Source organism: Hydractinia symbiolongicarpus, chromosome 1 (assembly GCF_029227915.1).
Source record: "Hydractinia symbiolongicarpus strain clone_291-10 chromosome 1, HSymV2.1, whole genome shotgun sequence".
NCBI lineage: Eukaryota > Metazoa > Cnidaria > Hydrozoa > Anthoathecata > Hydractiniidae > Hydractinia > Hydractinia symbiolongicarpus.
Window position 1 is genome coordinate 26,599,428 of NC_079875.1, and position 14,500 is coordinate 26,613,927.

General features: G+C 32.0%; 3 protein-coding genes across 3 annotated transcripts; all 3 read left to right on the forward strand.

Moving 5' to 3' along the window:
• The first annotated feature begins 1,200 nt into the window (after positions 1-1,200).
• LOC130638570 (N-lysine methyltransferase KMT5A-A-like) lies at positions 1,201-3,787 on the forward strand. The gene is made up of 5 exons (XM_057447017.1): positions 1,201-1,366; positions 1,848-1,940; positions 2,523-2,582; positions 2,827-2,938; positions 3,468-3,787. Exons 1-5 carry the CDS (start codon positions 1,324-1,326, stop codon positions 3,631-3,633), a joined length of 474 nt encoding a protein of 157 aa, XP_057303000.1. The 5' UTR covers positions 1,201-1,323; the 3' UTR covers positions 3,634-3,787.
• Positions 3,741-5,687, forward strand: LOC130638409 (uncharacterized). The gene is made up of 3 exons (XM_057447004.1): positions 3,741-3,795; positions 4,045-4,083; positions 4,675-5,687. The coding sequence occupies exon 3, from the start codon at positions 4,678-4,680 to the stop codon at positions 5,155-5,157; it is 480 nt and encodes a 159-aa protein (XP_057302987.1). The 5' UTR covers positions 3,741-3,795; positions 4,045-4,083; positions 4,675-4,677; the 3' UTR covers positions 5,158-5,687.
• Positions 5,688-9,781: 4,094 nt separating this feature from the next.
• LOC130623804 (uncharacterized) lies at positions 9,782-11,050 on the forward strand. The gene is made up of 2 exons (XM_057439359.1): positions 9,782-10,844; positions 10,971-11,050. The coding sequence occupies exons 1-2, from the start codon at positions 9,782-9,784 to the stop codon at positions 11,048-11,050; spliced, it is 1,143 nt and encodes a 380-aa protein (XP_057295342.1).
• Positions 11,051-14,500: the final 3,450 nt, after the last annotated feature.

Genomic DNA, 14,500 nt, shown 5'->3' on the forward strand with positions numbered 1-14,500 from the left:
GAGTGACATTTTTGGAATCATGGTCGCGTAGACTATCCATTCAGAACAAAGATTTTTTGCGATTTTTCTTAGGAATGTGTGAAGAGCCATTAAATATTGTAATGTCTTAACTAGGTTACATATGGCCTAACTAGGCTACAATGAGTCGCCTAAATAGGTGGTATGCCCTGACTGTCTATTTATAATTTATCTGCTTGTGACATAACTTCTTCGTTCTAACTGTAATTAAGCCCCTGAAACACATTTTCAAAAATGCCAGTGAACAATATGGTTTCTCCAAGGTCAATTAGAAAAAAGAATCTGAAACTTCCTAATTCCTTGATTTTTATTGGTGAGCTACCCCAGTGATTTTTTGGCTGTCTGTTTTGTAATGTGCACAAATTTCAGTTATACTTGTGAAATTGGTATATAATACAATAGATCCTAGACATAAGGTTCAGGATAACATTTCATAGCCATATCCAGTGTTTCCAGTAGAAAGAAAAAGTAAGCAAGAAAATTGAAATTGTGTAATTAAGACGTAATCACGTAATATGGACGGCTTTGCCAGCTATATAGCATAATTGCCGATATTATACGTGTTACTGTGATCTAGCAACTCTGCTTGTTACATAAGTTTATGGTTTTGACTTTAAGCTTTCCCTTAAAACAATTTTGCAATTTTTGGGTTTTTGTTCAGGGTCTAGCAAAAAATTAATTGACTGAAATGTCCCAGTTGCATGATTTATGTCTGAATTTAGTGGTTTATTGTTTTTTTCAATGTGAGATCCACTTCATTAATTTTCTGGTTACAAAGGATATTAACCATAATCAAAAGAATTACTCTCAATAGAGCCTCTGTATACATTCTAGCACTTGTTGCTTTGCTACAAAGAACATGGGTTTAAATACCAATGTGCCCCACTGCAACAGAAAATTATTGATGGTAACGTAATTCCTATATTGTGCAATGATAGGAATTGATTGAGGAAGTTTTTATTGCATTTAATGTATTGTTGTCAAAAATGTTATACTTTCAAAAATGGTTCTGTGTCCTGAAACAGCTGAAAAAACTAAGAAACTATGACTTTATACTATATAGTATAGAGTTTTCAATAAAGCAAAAGGATGTTTTATTGTCTTTTGGACATTATGTCATGGTCGAATGTGCATATACTTTCTATTGTTATTCTTGTATGAGTAGCTTAACTTCTATCACTCCAAAACTTTGTAATGTTGTTATATATATAATATTAATTGACATTCTGGTTATTATTGTATGTCGCAATATCATCTTATATTTCTGATTATAGAAGTCAAAAGAAATTATAGATTAAAATATACATGACAACAATTATAAAGGAGGTAATGGATAGAAAACTGAGAGGTAAATATTTACATTTATACGGTAATTGAATTGACTTCAGATTTTACTACTCGAACAGCAATGCTTTTTTTTCTTTTGATGCTAATGCAAAATATTTTTGTATTTTGCTCTAAAAGAACAAAGAAAAAACATTATAGCTTACCTGACATTTAGTTGTCTAGGATTTGGTAAATTATTATTATAACTTGTGATAACATTTACAGACAAATTTGGTAAAAGACAAATGTCATAGGCAAGTGGAAACAAGAAAAACTTTAGAAGGACTAATTAAAAAACAAAATCAATCAAGAGACCACCTGCAAAAATATAAACCCACTTATTTTCCTAGCACAAAACAATATATATAATCAAATTGTCTTGTTATACCTGAGGTTACATTGGAAGAACTGGAATGTACTAAAACTGGAAATGAAGCTGTGTGGATTAAGTTGACAAAAATGTTTTTATACGATCTTAAATGAATTTATATTTTCTTTCACAGACAAGGGAAGAAATAAACCCAGCCTCAGTAATCTTCTTTGCAAAGGCGATGATCTTTCCAAATTTCAAGTTCTAAAGATCAATGAGGAGATAGGTAGGAAGTTTAAGTTACATTATTAAACGATTTAAGCAATTATTAAGCGATTTAAGTCTTAATAATTCTGTGTGAAAAACTTATACAAATCACGATATGTTTGCATTAGACCTGGGAAAACATTTGCAAATTAGTGACAAAGAACATTCCTAGGTTAAATATCTTTCAAAGTGTATTGATCTGTGTTAATTTTACAATCAAGAAGTCCACAAATTCAATTTTTTTTACAGTCTGCATTGTAAATTCTCAGGTGCTGAGAATTTTGCAAATTAGTGACAAGGGACATTCCTAGATTAAATATCTTTTAAAGTGCATTGATCTGTGTTAATTTTACAATCAAGAAGTCCACAAATTCAATTTTTTTTACAGTCTGCATTGTAAATTCTCAGGTGCTTAATTTGGTTTCAATGAAAAACAAAATTCTAAGAATGTGTCATAATGACAATCCATTTTCCAAAATTTTAGTTGCTTGAATTTTATGTATTTTTTTATAAAAGCTATCAGGCTTTAAAACTGAAAAAATGTTTTTTAGAAAAAAGTATATTTAAAACGTTAAATTAAGCATGTTTTACTTTGCAATAGGTTTTGGAGTGTTTGCTCTAACAGATTTTTCCATGGGAGAGTTCTTGATGGAGTACAGAGGTTAGCATTTTAAATGTGTATGGTTAAACATGGTGGGTTTCTAAATCAAAATTTTTTAATTGATTGAGATTGACTTTAAAAAAGATTTAAAAACAAACCACTTGAAATAAGGATTTGGTTAATAAGTTATGAATAACTTATGCAAAAATAAGATCATTTTCTTTATGCTACAAAGAAATTTCTGATTGATGCTGCAAAAAGGAGTTTATCGAATTAACTTTACAATTTGTTAGAATATTTTTAGGAAATTGGATTAGTCAATGTGATGTTCTTACTTTGCAAAGAAAGTATGAAAACGAAAATATAGGAAGTTACATTTATTTTGACGTTGTTGATATTTTTGGAAAAAAAAAGTGGTAAGTTAATTGAATATGTTATTTATTATTGTTTTTAATTGCAAAACAATATAATAATATCCCACTTTTATTTCTAATGTGCTGCCTGCTTATAGATAGTTTTTGTGTTGCCAAGTTTTAATGGATAACAGCTTCTCATTAATTTTATATGTAACAAGTCTAGAAGTTAATAAAGTCTTTTGTTATGTTTAAGAAAAACTTTTAAAAATATCTATTTCCTATGGCAAACAAAAAACTGCACAAATATGAAGTTTTTGGCATAAACAAAGATAAAGAAGCAGTCCAAAGTTGAAAAAAGACCATTTTTTACTTAGAAAGGAAGATATTCATAAAATCTTTTTTTGTTAAAAAATCAACAACACTACACAACGGTGTAAGGAAAAAATTATAAAAATGTATCTACTCATATTCTCAATACGACTCACATAAAGCAATTTTAATTGTTATACTAATGAACAGCAACATTAGTAATGTTTTATTGCACACACAGAAATGTATAACTATGATATTTTGTTTTTTACTTTTTTAGTATTGATGCAACTAATGTGGATGGCATTGGTAAACTTGTCAACGATTCTCCATCACGATTGGCCAATTCCAAAATGCGCAGAGTGATTGTAGGCAATAGTGTTCACCTTTGTCTTTTTGCTACACGTCATATTACCGCCGGCACTGAAGTTAGGTATATGCTTTAATTTTTGTCAATGCTATGTTTAAAAAATGTCACTTAGAAGTTTTAAGTGTTATTGCAAACCAGGAAGGTTTCACAGCTTAAAACAAATTATTCTTTATTTTACTATATTTTATATAGATATGACTATGGTGAGGATCGTGCACAATTACCTTGGCGTAAAGAGGTGTGTGCATTTAAATTATTCTAAATTTGAACTTTATGGGAATGCCATATTTCCATTAGAGTATGAATATCACACCTCCTTATCATGTTGTGTAGCTTTATTCCTTCTTTTAAATCCCAAAGTTTTAAAAGAGCAAACAATTGTGTATTATGAATGATTCCTTAGTCAACAATTTTGGTAACAGATTTGGATCCTTTGTAGGGACAAATCACTTTCTATTTTATGCATATTAAGTTAATTGCATTTTAGAAATGGAAATGTCATCCTTTAAAAAGCAAAGATGTTTCTGTAAGTTATTTTGAAATAATGGGTTCTATGTTTTAAATTATCTTTTAACATTTTAACATGATAAGCATAATTTGATTTAGAGATGAAATCAAGTTTTCCATTAGTTTTTCGTTGATTAAGGGTGAGGGAATGACAACGGTGATTTGATAGTGGAATACCAGTATCCAACCTAAAAATTAAAAAAATAAATGACTGGAACTTTCTTAATTTTACTTTCTCTTGTGTGATTTCCCCTGCTCTTAAAAAGAATGATAAGTGTTTTTCAAATTTATAGTTTAAACATTTGGCTAGTTACATCTTTACCAGGTGGCATTAACCTAAACTGTCCACATTTACTTTGTTTAAGGAACATCTTTTGCACACCTGTTTATATACTGCCCTAATTATTTTCTTTCTAAACCATCAACAAACTTTAAAGAAAGTAAAGTGGTTCCTAAAATAATACCACTCATTTTCAAATTTACTCTAAAATAACACCTCACTACTAAAATGTTTTTGTTGATCCATTAAGTGATTCTTAAAATTAAGAATTAGTTGAAGTATAGTAAAAGTTTATGCTTCTAAGTCAAGTGTAAAAAATGGCTTGTTTAGGAAATGGAACAAACAAAGGGAAAAAAAGGTCAAAAAGAGAATAAAGGCAGTGACAAATATGCTGATAAAAATGAAATAGAAAATATAAAAAAAGAAACAAAAAAACTGAAGGAAAGTATAAAATACGAGAAAGAAGAAGGAAAAGAAGATAAGAAAGTAGGTAATGAAGATATAAAAACAGAAACAAAGAAGAAGAAAGAAGAGAAAGAGAAAACAAAGAAAGAATATAAAAAAGAAGCTGAAGAAAAAAGTGAGACAAAAAAAAGACAAGAGGATAAGAAAGAAGTTAAAGAAAAAAATGAGAAAGAAGAGGCTAATGGAGATAATAAAGAAAGCAAAGAGAAAACAATAGAAGAAGAAAACAACATGAAAATTAAAAATAAAAAGGAGAATGGTGAACAGGACATTGAAGATAAAAAAAAAGAAAAAAAAGAAACTAATGCTGAATGTAGTGCTACGGTAAGTTTAACTTCTTTAGTTTAACTTCCTACCAATAATTTTAAAAAAGACAGTAAAATTTGTCTTTAAATGCAAAAGTGGTAACGTTTGCTTTATTCTTTTTCATATAGAATTCAAATTTTATTCACTTTGATTGGCAGCATACAAATATTTAAGATTTAATTTGTGAAGCTTTTTAAAAATGTTATAACGTAAATTTCTACAGGATGTCATTATTTTTAATTATTTGTTTGATTGTTTTTACCTGTATAAGTTTTGATAGATGTTTTTATTGCCTGATGATGTACTAGAAGTATGAAATGCTTCACAATAAATACATTTTTATGAATTTATATACTTTTTTCAATATTAGGAATAAAACACGGCTTTATTTTTGTAATATTAAATATTTAGGAGTTTTAACAAACTTTAAAGCTTAATAGTTACATCTGATTCGTTTCATGTGGAAATAATACATCCAAGACAAAAACTTTGGTTATGATTATAAGCTTGATAAATAAAAACGAAAAAAATATTTCACCACTAAAATATGACTGTAAAACTCTGTTTTCATAAATTTTTGCCCTGTAAAAAAGTAACATATGCATCCTCTGCTTGAAAATGATTGAACATTCAATGACACTCCATATGAGCTTCATTTTTTAAATTTCTAGGTAATGTGGAATTCAAAAATCCAAAATCCATTTACTGAAAGTATTGACTTTCAATTGGAAATTGCCAAGGTAAAGTACATTAAAAGATCACAAAACTGAAAACATGTCAAAAAAGCTTTCTTGTGTAGACACTAATCAGCATGAGATATTTAAGTATGCAATGTAATAAATGTACTCCACAATGTAACAATAAGAAAAAATTACTGAGACTTTCAAAAGTAATGCGAAAGGCATAGGTTTTGCAAGTGTTCCTTTTTATATAGGAAAGTAAACTTGTCGCTGGAGATGTTGCAAGTATAAACCTACCTTCACAGGTATTCAATTATTTTCTTACAATAGAACTGACCAAAGAAGTGTTCAACCATTAAACTAATTTCTAATTAATATTTTAGTTATCGTATTGTTTTGCTTTTTGTTATGTTTTATCAGTTTTTAATTAATTTACATCAAGGGATGATTTTCGTCACTTCTAAAGTTTCGGTACCTTTATTAAACAAATTTAAACTTGTATTTAATCTGGCAGTTGGCTAAAATAGAATTTGGTTTCACCAATGAAAAATTTAGTTAATAATGAAAAAAAAGGAACAAAGCAGCTCATCAATATTTTAATTCAACTTGTTGTATTTGTTTCATTTCCGAATTAGGTATCTATAACCAACGATTCTGGCTTCTTGATAGACCATTCTGTAACTATCCTTGATACCAGTGTGGAAAATGAGATAAATGGTATGGAAAGTAAAGGGCCAAGCGAGGATGAGATTCCCAATTTTGTTAGCAGCACACTTAGTGGTTCAAGAAATGTTATGGTAATTTCTTCTTTCCCTTTCGCTTACTTCTATAGTTTAATTTTCTTAGTCTTTGGCAGAAAAGTGAAAAAAATGTGTCCTTCTTTAGAAATAAAATATAGGCTTTATAGGATTCACAAAATGTGTAAGATCTCTACCCAAAAGGAAACACCTTACATTATTCTTAAGATCATCTGAAAAGTTGTAGTGCAAAATTAAATGATTCGTTATTTAAACTTATTCACCTGATATGTCCAAAAAAGTGAGTTTACTTGTAGGTAGGAAAAAGGATAGGAAGATTAACAACTTCATTTTATGAAATTGTGTGTTTCTTTATTGATAATAATAATTTTATATGCAGCAAAATCTAGTTCTAAACCTGAAGAGAAGTCTTAATTCCTTGTGGTGGTATCAAACTACCATACATAACTTTTGAGAAAAAAAGTTCTGAAAAGGGATCCTATCCAGAGATTACACAATCATTAAAGAAACTATGTGTTATACGTTTAGGCTTGAATATAATAACTAAAATATTTTTAGTAGATTGCATTCTAAAAGTCTTTTTTTAGCCTCAAGATTTATACTTTAGTGACATAGATGACTCTAACTCTGATAATGAAACTATTTACAATATTCACTTGCCAAGTATGGAACTTGTTGCACCGGTAAGTGAAACATTTCTTCCACCTTAATTTTAGTAGGTTAAACTACTGACCATCTCTTATTGTTGTTTTTTGGTTTTAAATCATGGAAATATTGGTTCAGCTTTTTTAATTTATGATAAAAACAAAAAAACATTAGAATTTTTAATTGAAACAAGTTAGTGTTATTCCCTTTTATTTTAACTTTCACTAGAAAATTGCAGGGCCGTTCATTTGTGGATGTAAGCGACCATTTATTACCAAGTTGATGTATCAGCTGCATTCAGAAAAGTGCATAAAGGTAATTTTTTTATTGATGTTAATTCCATTTAACTGTCATCCTTTTGACATCTTGACAATAAAAACTTTTCTTTCCCACAACAGAACATTTATGTCGCATGCAGTTCTTAATCAAATTCTCAAATTACATTACCACCCACAATCTTGGACAAAAATATTGAGAGAAAGACAGTTTTTTCCTCATTTTCCAAATATGGACAAAAGTGTCAAACAGTCAATGCACTGCAGTAGGCAGGCTGCAAAGTCGCTACTTTTGTACACACATAGACCAGACAGACAGCGCTGAAAAGTTTGTAGTTAACCAAATAGCCTAAGAAATTAAGTCCAAATGTGTGAATTTTATAAAAAAAATAGCCTACGCAATTACTATGCTCCTTATCCCCAAACCAGCCAATGGAAATATTCTGCAGTCAATTATACTGTACCTAAACACCCAAAAGCAAGTTTTTAGAGAAGTATAAGCCAATTTGATAAGAGCTTATACATAGCAGACACCTCTTTATAGCTGATACTTATAGTTTTTGTGGTGTCCAATATAAAGTTAATGCTTAAATTATTCAAATCTTCTTTATTGTAATTTGAAGCCATTTTTGGAATTATTAAAGTTCCTTAATAAATTCAGAAAATACTGCTTTTGTTTTAGGGAAAGGAACAAAGAAAAAAAGAAATTGGGAAAGACAAAAAGGACGATCCCAGAAGAAAAAATGGGAAAAGTAGAAAAGAAACAGAACAAAGTAAAAGTAATGAAAACAGGAAAGTTTTGGAAAAACCAAATGGAAAAGAGAAAGACGGAGAAAAGAGAATGAAGGAAAGTATAGCAGAAACAAAAGAAGGTACAGGAATAGAATGGAAAAAAACAAATGAATTTAAAGAAATGAAAAATGAGAAAAAGAAAAATGAAGATAAAAAAGAAGAAGAAATGGTTAGAATTTTGTAACTTTTGAATCTAAGTCTTTGGGGCATTTTAATTCGGAAAGAAATTAATGTATATAACGTATCAAAACTGAGTACCTTCAGGTTAAAAAACTTCCGTAAGATGCAGACTTTGTAAAAGTCGGAATAATAATAAAGAACCTAAGGAATGAAAAATATATACTATATCGGACAGCGGATTAACAGCATGCTTATGACACTTCAGACACTAACAGTCTTATATTTTTGTTGTTTACATTTTCTTTCTTACAGCGTAAACCTCTGTTGTTTGTGTTTTTAATTGTTGTACAAAATTAAACAAAGTATTCCCCAATATACCTCTGCTACTTAAGTTTTAAGGAATTTTTTGTATCAAGAGTGTTTTTTTAAAAAACCCTTTCTTTAAATACAAGAAATTGCGGAAAATTTATTTATAAATGGAATTTTTTTTGTTTTATTTTGATAAATAATCATATTTTTACTTAGGAAAAAAAACAAAAATTAAAAAAAAATTCAAAGGGAGCAAAAAAAGTAAGATTTCCGAAAAATTCGTTTTTTTATTATTCTATTTTATTTTCTCTCTCTTTTCGCTTTAGTCTAAAATTCCCCTGCGATGAATTGTTTATTAAATTAACACAAAACACGCTTTAGATAAGTTTTTATCTTAACACATAACAAAATGAGGTTGGCTTATCATTGAAACCGTTTTGAAAATCATACCTGTTCTCTGCTGAAATTTCAGCAGTAAAATGATAGTAAAATATAGCAAAATAAACAAATTTCAGTTTTTTATCCAAATTATTGTTAAATTATTTTACCCTTAAAACCATAACCCTTTTATATTTTAGGTTCCATATAAGAAACCTTACCGTTTTTGTGTTTTTTGTAAGAAGATGTGCTCCAAACTTACTGATCACATTAAAAATTGCCATAAAGAACTAGAGGTAGTAAAAAAAACACTAATGCTGAAAAAAAGAGAGCGTGTGAATGCTTTTCAGCAGATGAAAAGATTGGGGATCAAAGAATTTAATGAAAAAGAAGCTGTTAAAAAAAATCCGATATATCAGGGTGAGAAAAAAAGAAGAAAGCATCAAAAATTGGTTAGATGTAGTATTTGTTCTGCTTTTATATCAAAACGATTTTTCTCGACCCACAAACACCGTTGCTCTAAGAAGTTCGACTCTACTGCTGTGCCGATACCGTTGCTTGAAGACTGCCTATTAACATCAACAAGGTTAAGCGATGAATTTATAATTGACGTTTTGGGCAAGGTCAGGGATGACGAATTGGGAGGGATTGTACGAAAGGACACAAGAAAAGCAAAATTGCGACTGTAAGAAAAACTGCTAGAAGTGAAATGGGGCTGTTAGCCCAAATGTATAAGGCTGCAATATCGTTTGCAGGCTTTATGGGCACTAATGGTAACGTTATCGATTTATTTTGCCGCGAGAACTTTCACCATTTGTGTGATGCGGTGGAGATGATAACTCAACGTGAGACTGGAAAGATGAAGGCTGGTCTTAGGCATAAAGCCTATTATCTTATAATTAAATCTTGTAAAAGGCTACGTGACCGCTTTTTTATTGAGAAGAAAGAGAATCTATCAAATGAGATTGATTCATTTTTAAAATCAGTTAAGTCGAGCGAGGATACATTTCTCACTAGTGCGCAATATTTATTGGAGAACGAAAAGCTGAGGAAGACAAGAAAACCATGCCAGTTACCACTAGAAGAAGATATAAAGAAACTCCATGCTTTCACGTCAAACCGCATCAAACATTTAACAAATGAGTACACTCTGATGACACCATCAACCTTTATAGAACTTCGTAATGTCACCATGGTACGTCTGACTCTTCTAAATGCAAGACAGGGAGGAGAGGTAGGTCGTCTTTTACTCAGTGAGTGGGATGAAGCAGAAAAGGATGGATGGATTGATCAACAAAGGCTACAAACGTTAACTCTATCGGACCGAATGCTTGTCAAATCATTAAAAATTGCCTATTTAGCTGGAAAAGGAAATAAACACATTGTGTCAATGATAGTTCCAAATGACACAGTTAAAGCCATGCAGCATCTCTCCAGAGTCAATTTTAGAAAAAGTGCTGGAGTTGCTAAGGATAATGATTTTTTATTTGCAAGTACACAGCTCTCAGACGTACAATTTTCTGGGTGGCATGCTCTCAAAGGTGTATGTTCTAAAGTAACAGCATTGAAAAAAACAGAGCTTATAAATTGGACCAACAATCGCCATAGAGTCAGCACCATTTACGCTAGTTTGGATATTGCAGAGACTGATAGAGAGCTGTTTTACAAGCACATGGGCCACTCCGCCCAGATGAACAAGGAAGTGTACCAATCACCATTGGCATTGCTTAGTGTTACAAATGTTGGAAAAAACTTAATAGATATTGAGACAGGTAGTTTCTTAAAACTTTCTTTCCGATTAAATTATTTCTAACAAATAAGTCCCACCTTTAAATAACCTCAAGCAGCGTTTATCTGAGTTAGTATAATACTTTTTTAAATAATAACTATATTTTCAGATAGTAAGCAGCTATTGAGGGGCAACATACAACCATTTCAGCAATATATCAAGAGCATTCGAAAAGCGTTTACTTTTTAAACACTTTTAAAGTAAGCATCCCCTGCCTCCTGCAAGACACCAGCCACATTCATTGAGACCAGCCGCCAAAACCAATAACTTTCGTTAAACGTTGGAAAAAGAAGAGTAGACAACGACAAATCATATTGTTGTTGCTTATACCTACTGACACAGAGCCCAGGGCTAAGAAAGGTAGACTTGGCACCCAGCCCTTAGAAAGGTTGTGACTAAGACTGAAAAGCAGCAAAACTGGAAACAAAAAAGCTTCCCGTCCTTAGACATGGACACTTAAAAAATCGTATCGTAATGCTTGCGCTGACCAAAAAACCACCCCTTATAAAGGCAGACTTAGAACCCAGCAAAGGCAACCCAGAATACCATGAATGTACTAGACACTTTTCATAGGACCCTCATTGATAACAGTATCATTAGAACCTGAATAGGTAATTAGGTAATAATAGGTAATAATAGGTAATAGTAACAGTAATGATATGTATGCGTGAAATAAAAAGGTTTACAATACAGTAGGCTGCACTGAAGTATCTTGTCTTTACGGACAGTGGATGTAAATAAAATTGCGATTAGGCTCCCAGAAGATGATGAATACACTTTCTTGCTTATTACAAGCATCAGTACTGCCCAACTTGGACCTATAACTATTCTCTTAGAAAATCCTGAAGAGAAAAAACAATCCTTCAATCACAAACGATTCGACAGAAGACAGAGCTAACAACATAAACGGACTGGTTACAAAACAAACACAAATAGAAAAAACGTATATCTCAAAAATATGTAATATAAAAAAGAATTCAATAAAACTCCGTTGCGCCAGAACTTGTGACTCTAGCGCACAGGAGGTAGCTTTTCACATGTGTTACAGGGCCCCAACACTCAGCCTTACACAGGAGGTTGTCATGACAGGAGCAGACTGTAAATATTTTGACTAAGGACACCAGGGTTGTCATGCCTGCATGGCAAGTTATTGAACTTGGGCACCTTACTGAACTGGGGTAATAAGCGGGGTCGTAAAGCAAGCCCTCTTGCAAACTTTTAAGTTACCAGAGAAGAGTGAGCTGAACTCTTTATTTTTGTTTTGTAAAAATAAGAGGTAAAAAATAATTTAGTTTCTAAATTGACACAATTGTTTTCTGTTTTTGAAAAGAAAATACTTATTACTTAAACTTCACGATATATGACACTAAAACCTACTTGGAGAGAAAAGGAACATCAGAGGACTCAGATGCACATTGTAACTGAGTAGGAGTAACACTTAATGCTTGCAAAAATAGAAATGGTGTAGCACGTATTACCCAGAGTTATTGATGCAGTCTTGTTGGTAGGCAAATATGGGAAAGGCTTTTCAGACAGGTTGCTCTTACAGTAAGTTCTTTTTGTTTCTGTGGCAAGGTTTTTGTTTTTGGAGGAATCAAGCACCGTTGGTGTGGAGAAAATGGAGATAAATCCATCTTGATTCCCTTCACTTGAAGTTCTTGCAATCCAAATACAACATGAATATCTCATACATACATCAGCAAGGTTACGGTGTTGTGGTGCCGTAGATTAGTGGTTATAGCTCTCGTACTCTGTGCGAGAGACGGGGGTTCGATTCCTCTTGACGGCGATTCAAAATGGGGGAGTGAATGTTACCATAGCCCCGGGTTAACCGAAGCCATGTAAGGGAAATTGGGAAGATTGCACACTGTGTGGGTTGTTGGATGTTGCCGGAAGTTTTCTAGTAGAACACGGGCTCTAATTGGGTCTGCGTAGCTCAAAATGAGCATTAAATACCCTATGACTCTCCATCTAAGCCATGGTCCCTCCTGGAAATAATAGACAGGGCATATCCCTCAATATTTGTGAGGCTGGCCATGTCAAATATGCACATCTATCTATCTATCATATTTGGCGTGATACTTACATGTGTGTTGGTAGTCTGGTATGCAATTGAAAAAGATACTTCGTTCAAAGTTACTATTATTCATCCTTTCAAACATAAAAGTCCTGTGTTAAAACACATCTCGACCGATAGATCTTACTTTGCTACATTTGCGATCGCAATACCCTCAGATATTTCATTACGTAACAAACATTGAGGTCGGACGTGTTTGAGGTCGGACGTGTTTTTTACAAGAGCTGGATTTACTTGTGTTCTTTGATACGATATTACTTATTTAATCACTCACGAACTTGCAGCTATTAATATTGATTTAGCTGGTATTTGATATTATTATTCAGTGGGTTTATGATCGTTGGTTGTCTACAGAATTACAGTTTTTGACTCATGGAAAGTAAAATAACGTAAACGAAAAAGTTTGTCATAATTTTCTTCACGCAACAAATCATCTACGATGGAGTTCAAGTGTTTTCAGATTATTTTAGTTCTATTGATATTTAATTATCGCGATGGGTCAGATTTTGCTATCACTGATCAACAGCATACTATATCGCAAACCCCTAATGGCGGAAAAGTGAAAAGATGTAAATCTCGTGTATTGTATTATGCTAACCACTGTGCCACGCAACAACTTGTAATGAGTGGCGATGTTGAAAGCAATCCTGGTCCCGCACTCCAACGCGGATTGAAAGCTCCATCTTGTTCAATCTGTGAGAAATGTGTTAAATGCAATCAAAGACGATTCATTTGTGATACATGCTGGGAAACCACTCACGCTGCTTGTTTGAACCAATCAAATTTAGTACTCAATGGTAGAATTCCGAAATATTGGACCTGTTCAGATTGCCATTTTACTGTGCTTCCCTTTTCGAATGTACGTGATGTTTGCGCATTGTACTCATCTATTCTGAGTGATGGTGGTGAATACGAGGAATTAATAACCATACCAAGCAATCCAAAACATACGAAAATTTGCCATCTAAATACGCAATCCTTACCGAGCACATTTGACGAGTTCTCATACATGCTCGAATGTCATAAATTTGACATAATCACGTTGTCCGAGACATGGTTAAAAAATAATCAGGTATTGATTGATTATGTAAACATTCCAGGATACCAATTTGAATATAAAAACAGAACTGATAAACGAGGAGGTGGTGTTGGAATGTACATCAAGGACGAACTTATTTACAAAACTAGAGACGACATAACCAAACTCGACAATTCTATCGAACATGTCTGGATCGAAGTGAAAGGTAGAAATAAAAATTACTCATATCTAGTTGGAACATTTTATCAGCCATCTTCTATAGAAAGAGAAAAAAAAGATTGGCTAGAACGATTTGATATTCTTTTGCGTCACATCACCGCAAAATGGGACGGTATTATCATAATTACAGGTGACTTCAATATCGACTTATTACAAGGTGATAAATCCACAATCGAATTATATCAAGATACACTTATGACTTATGACCTAAAACAACATATTACAAAACCAACCCGAAAATCGACATCCCTTATTGATCATGTTATTAGTAATATACCGGAAAAGGTAGTTAGTGAGAACGTTT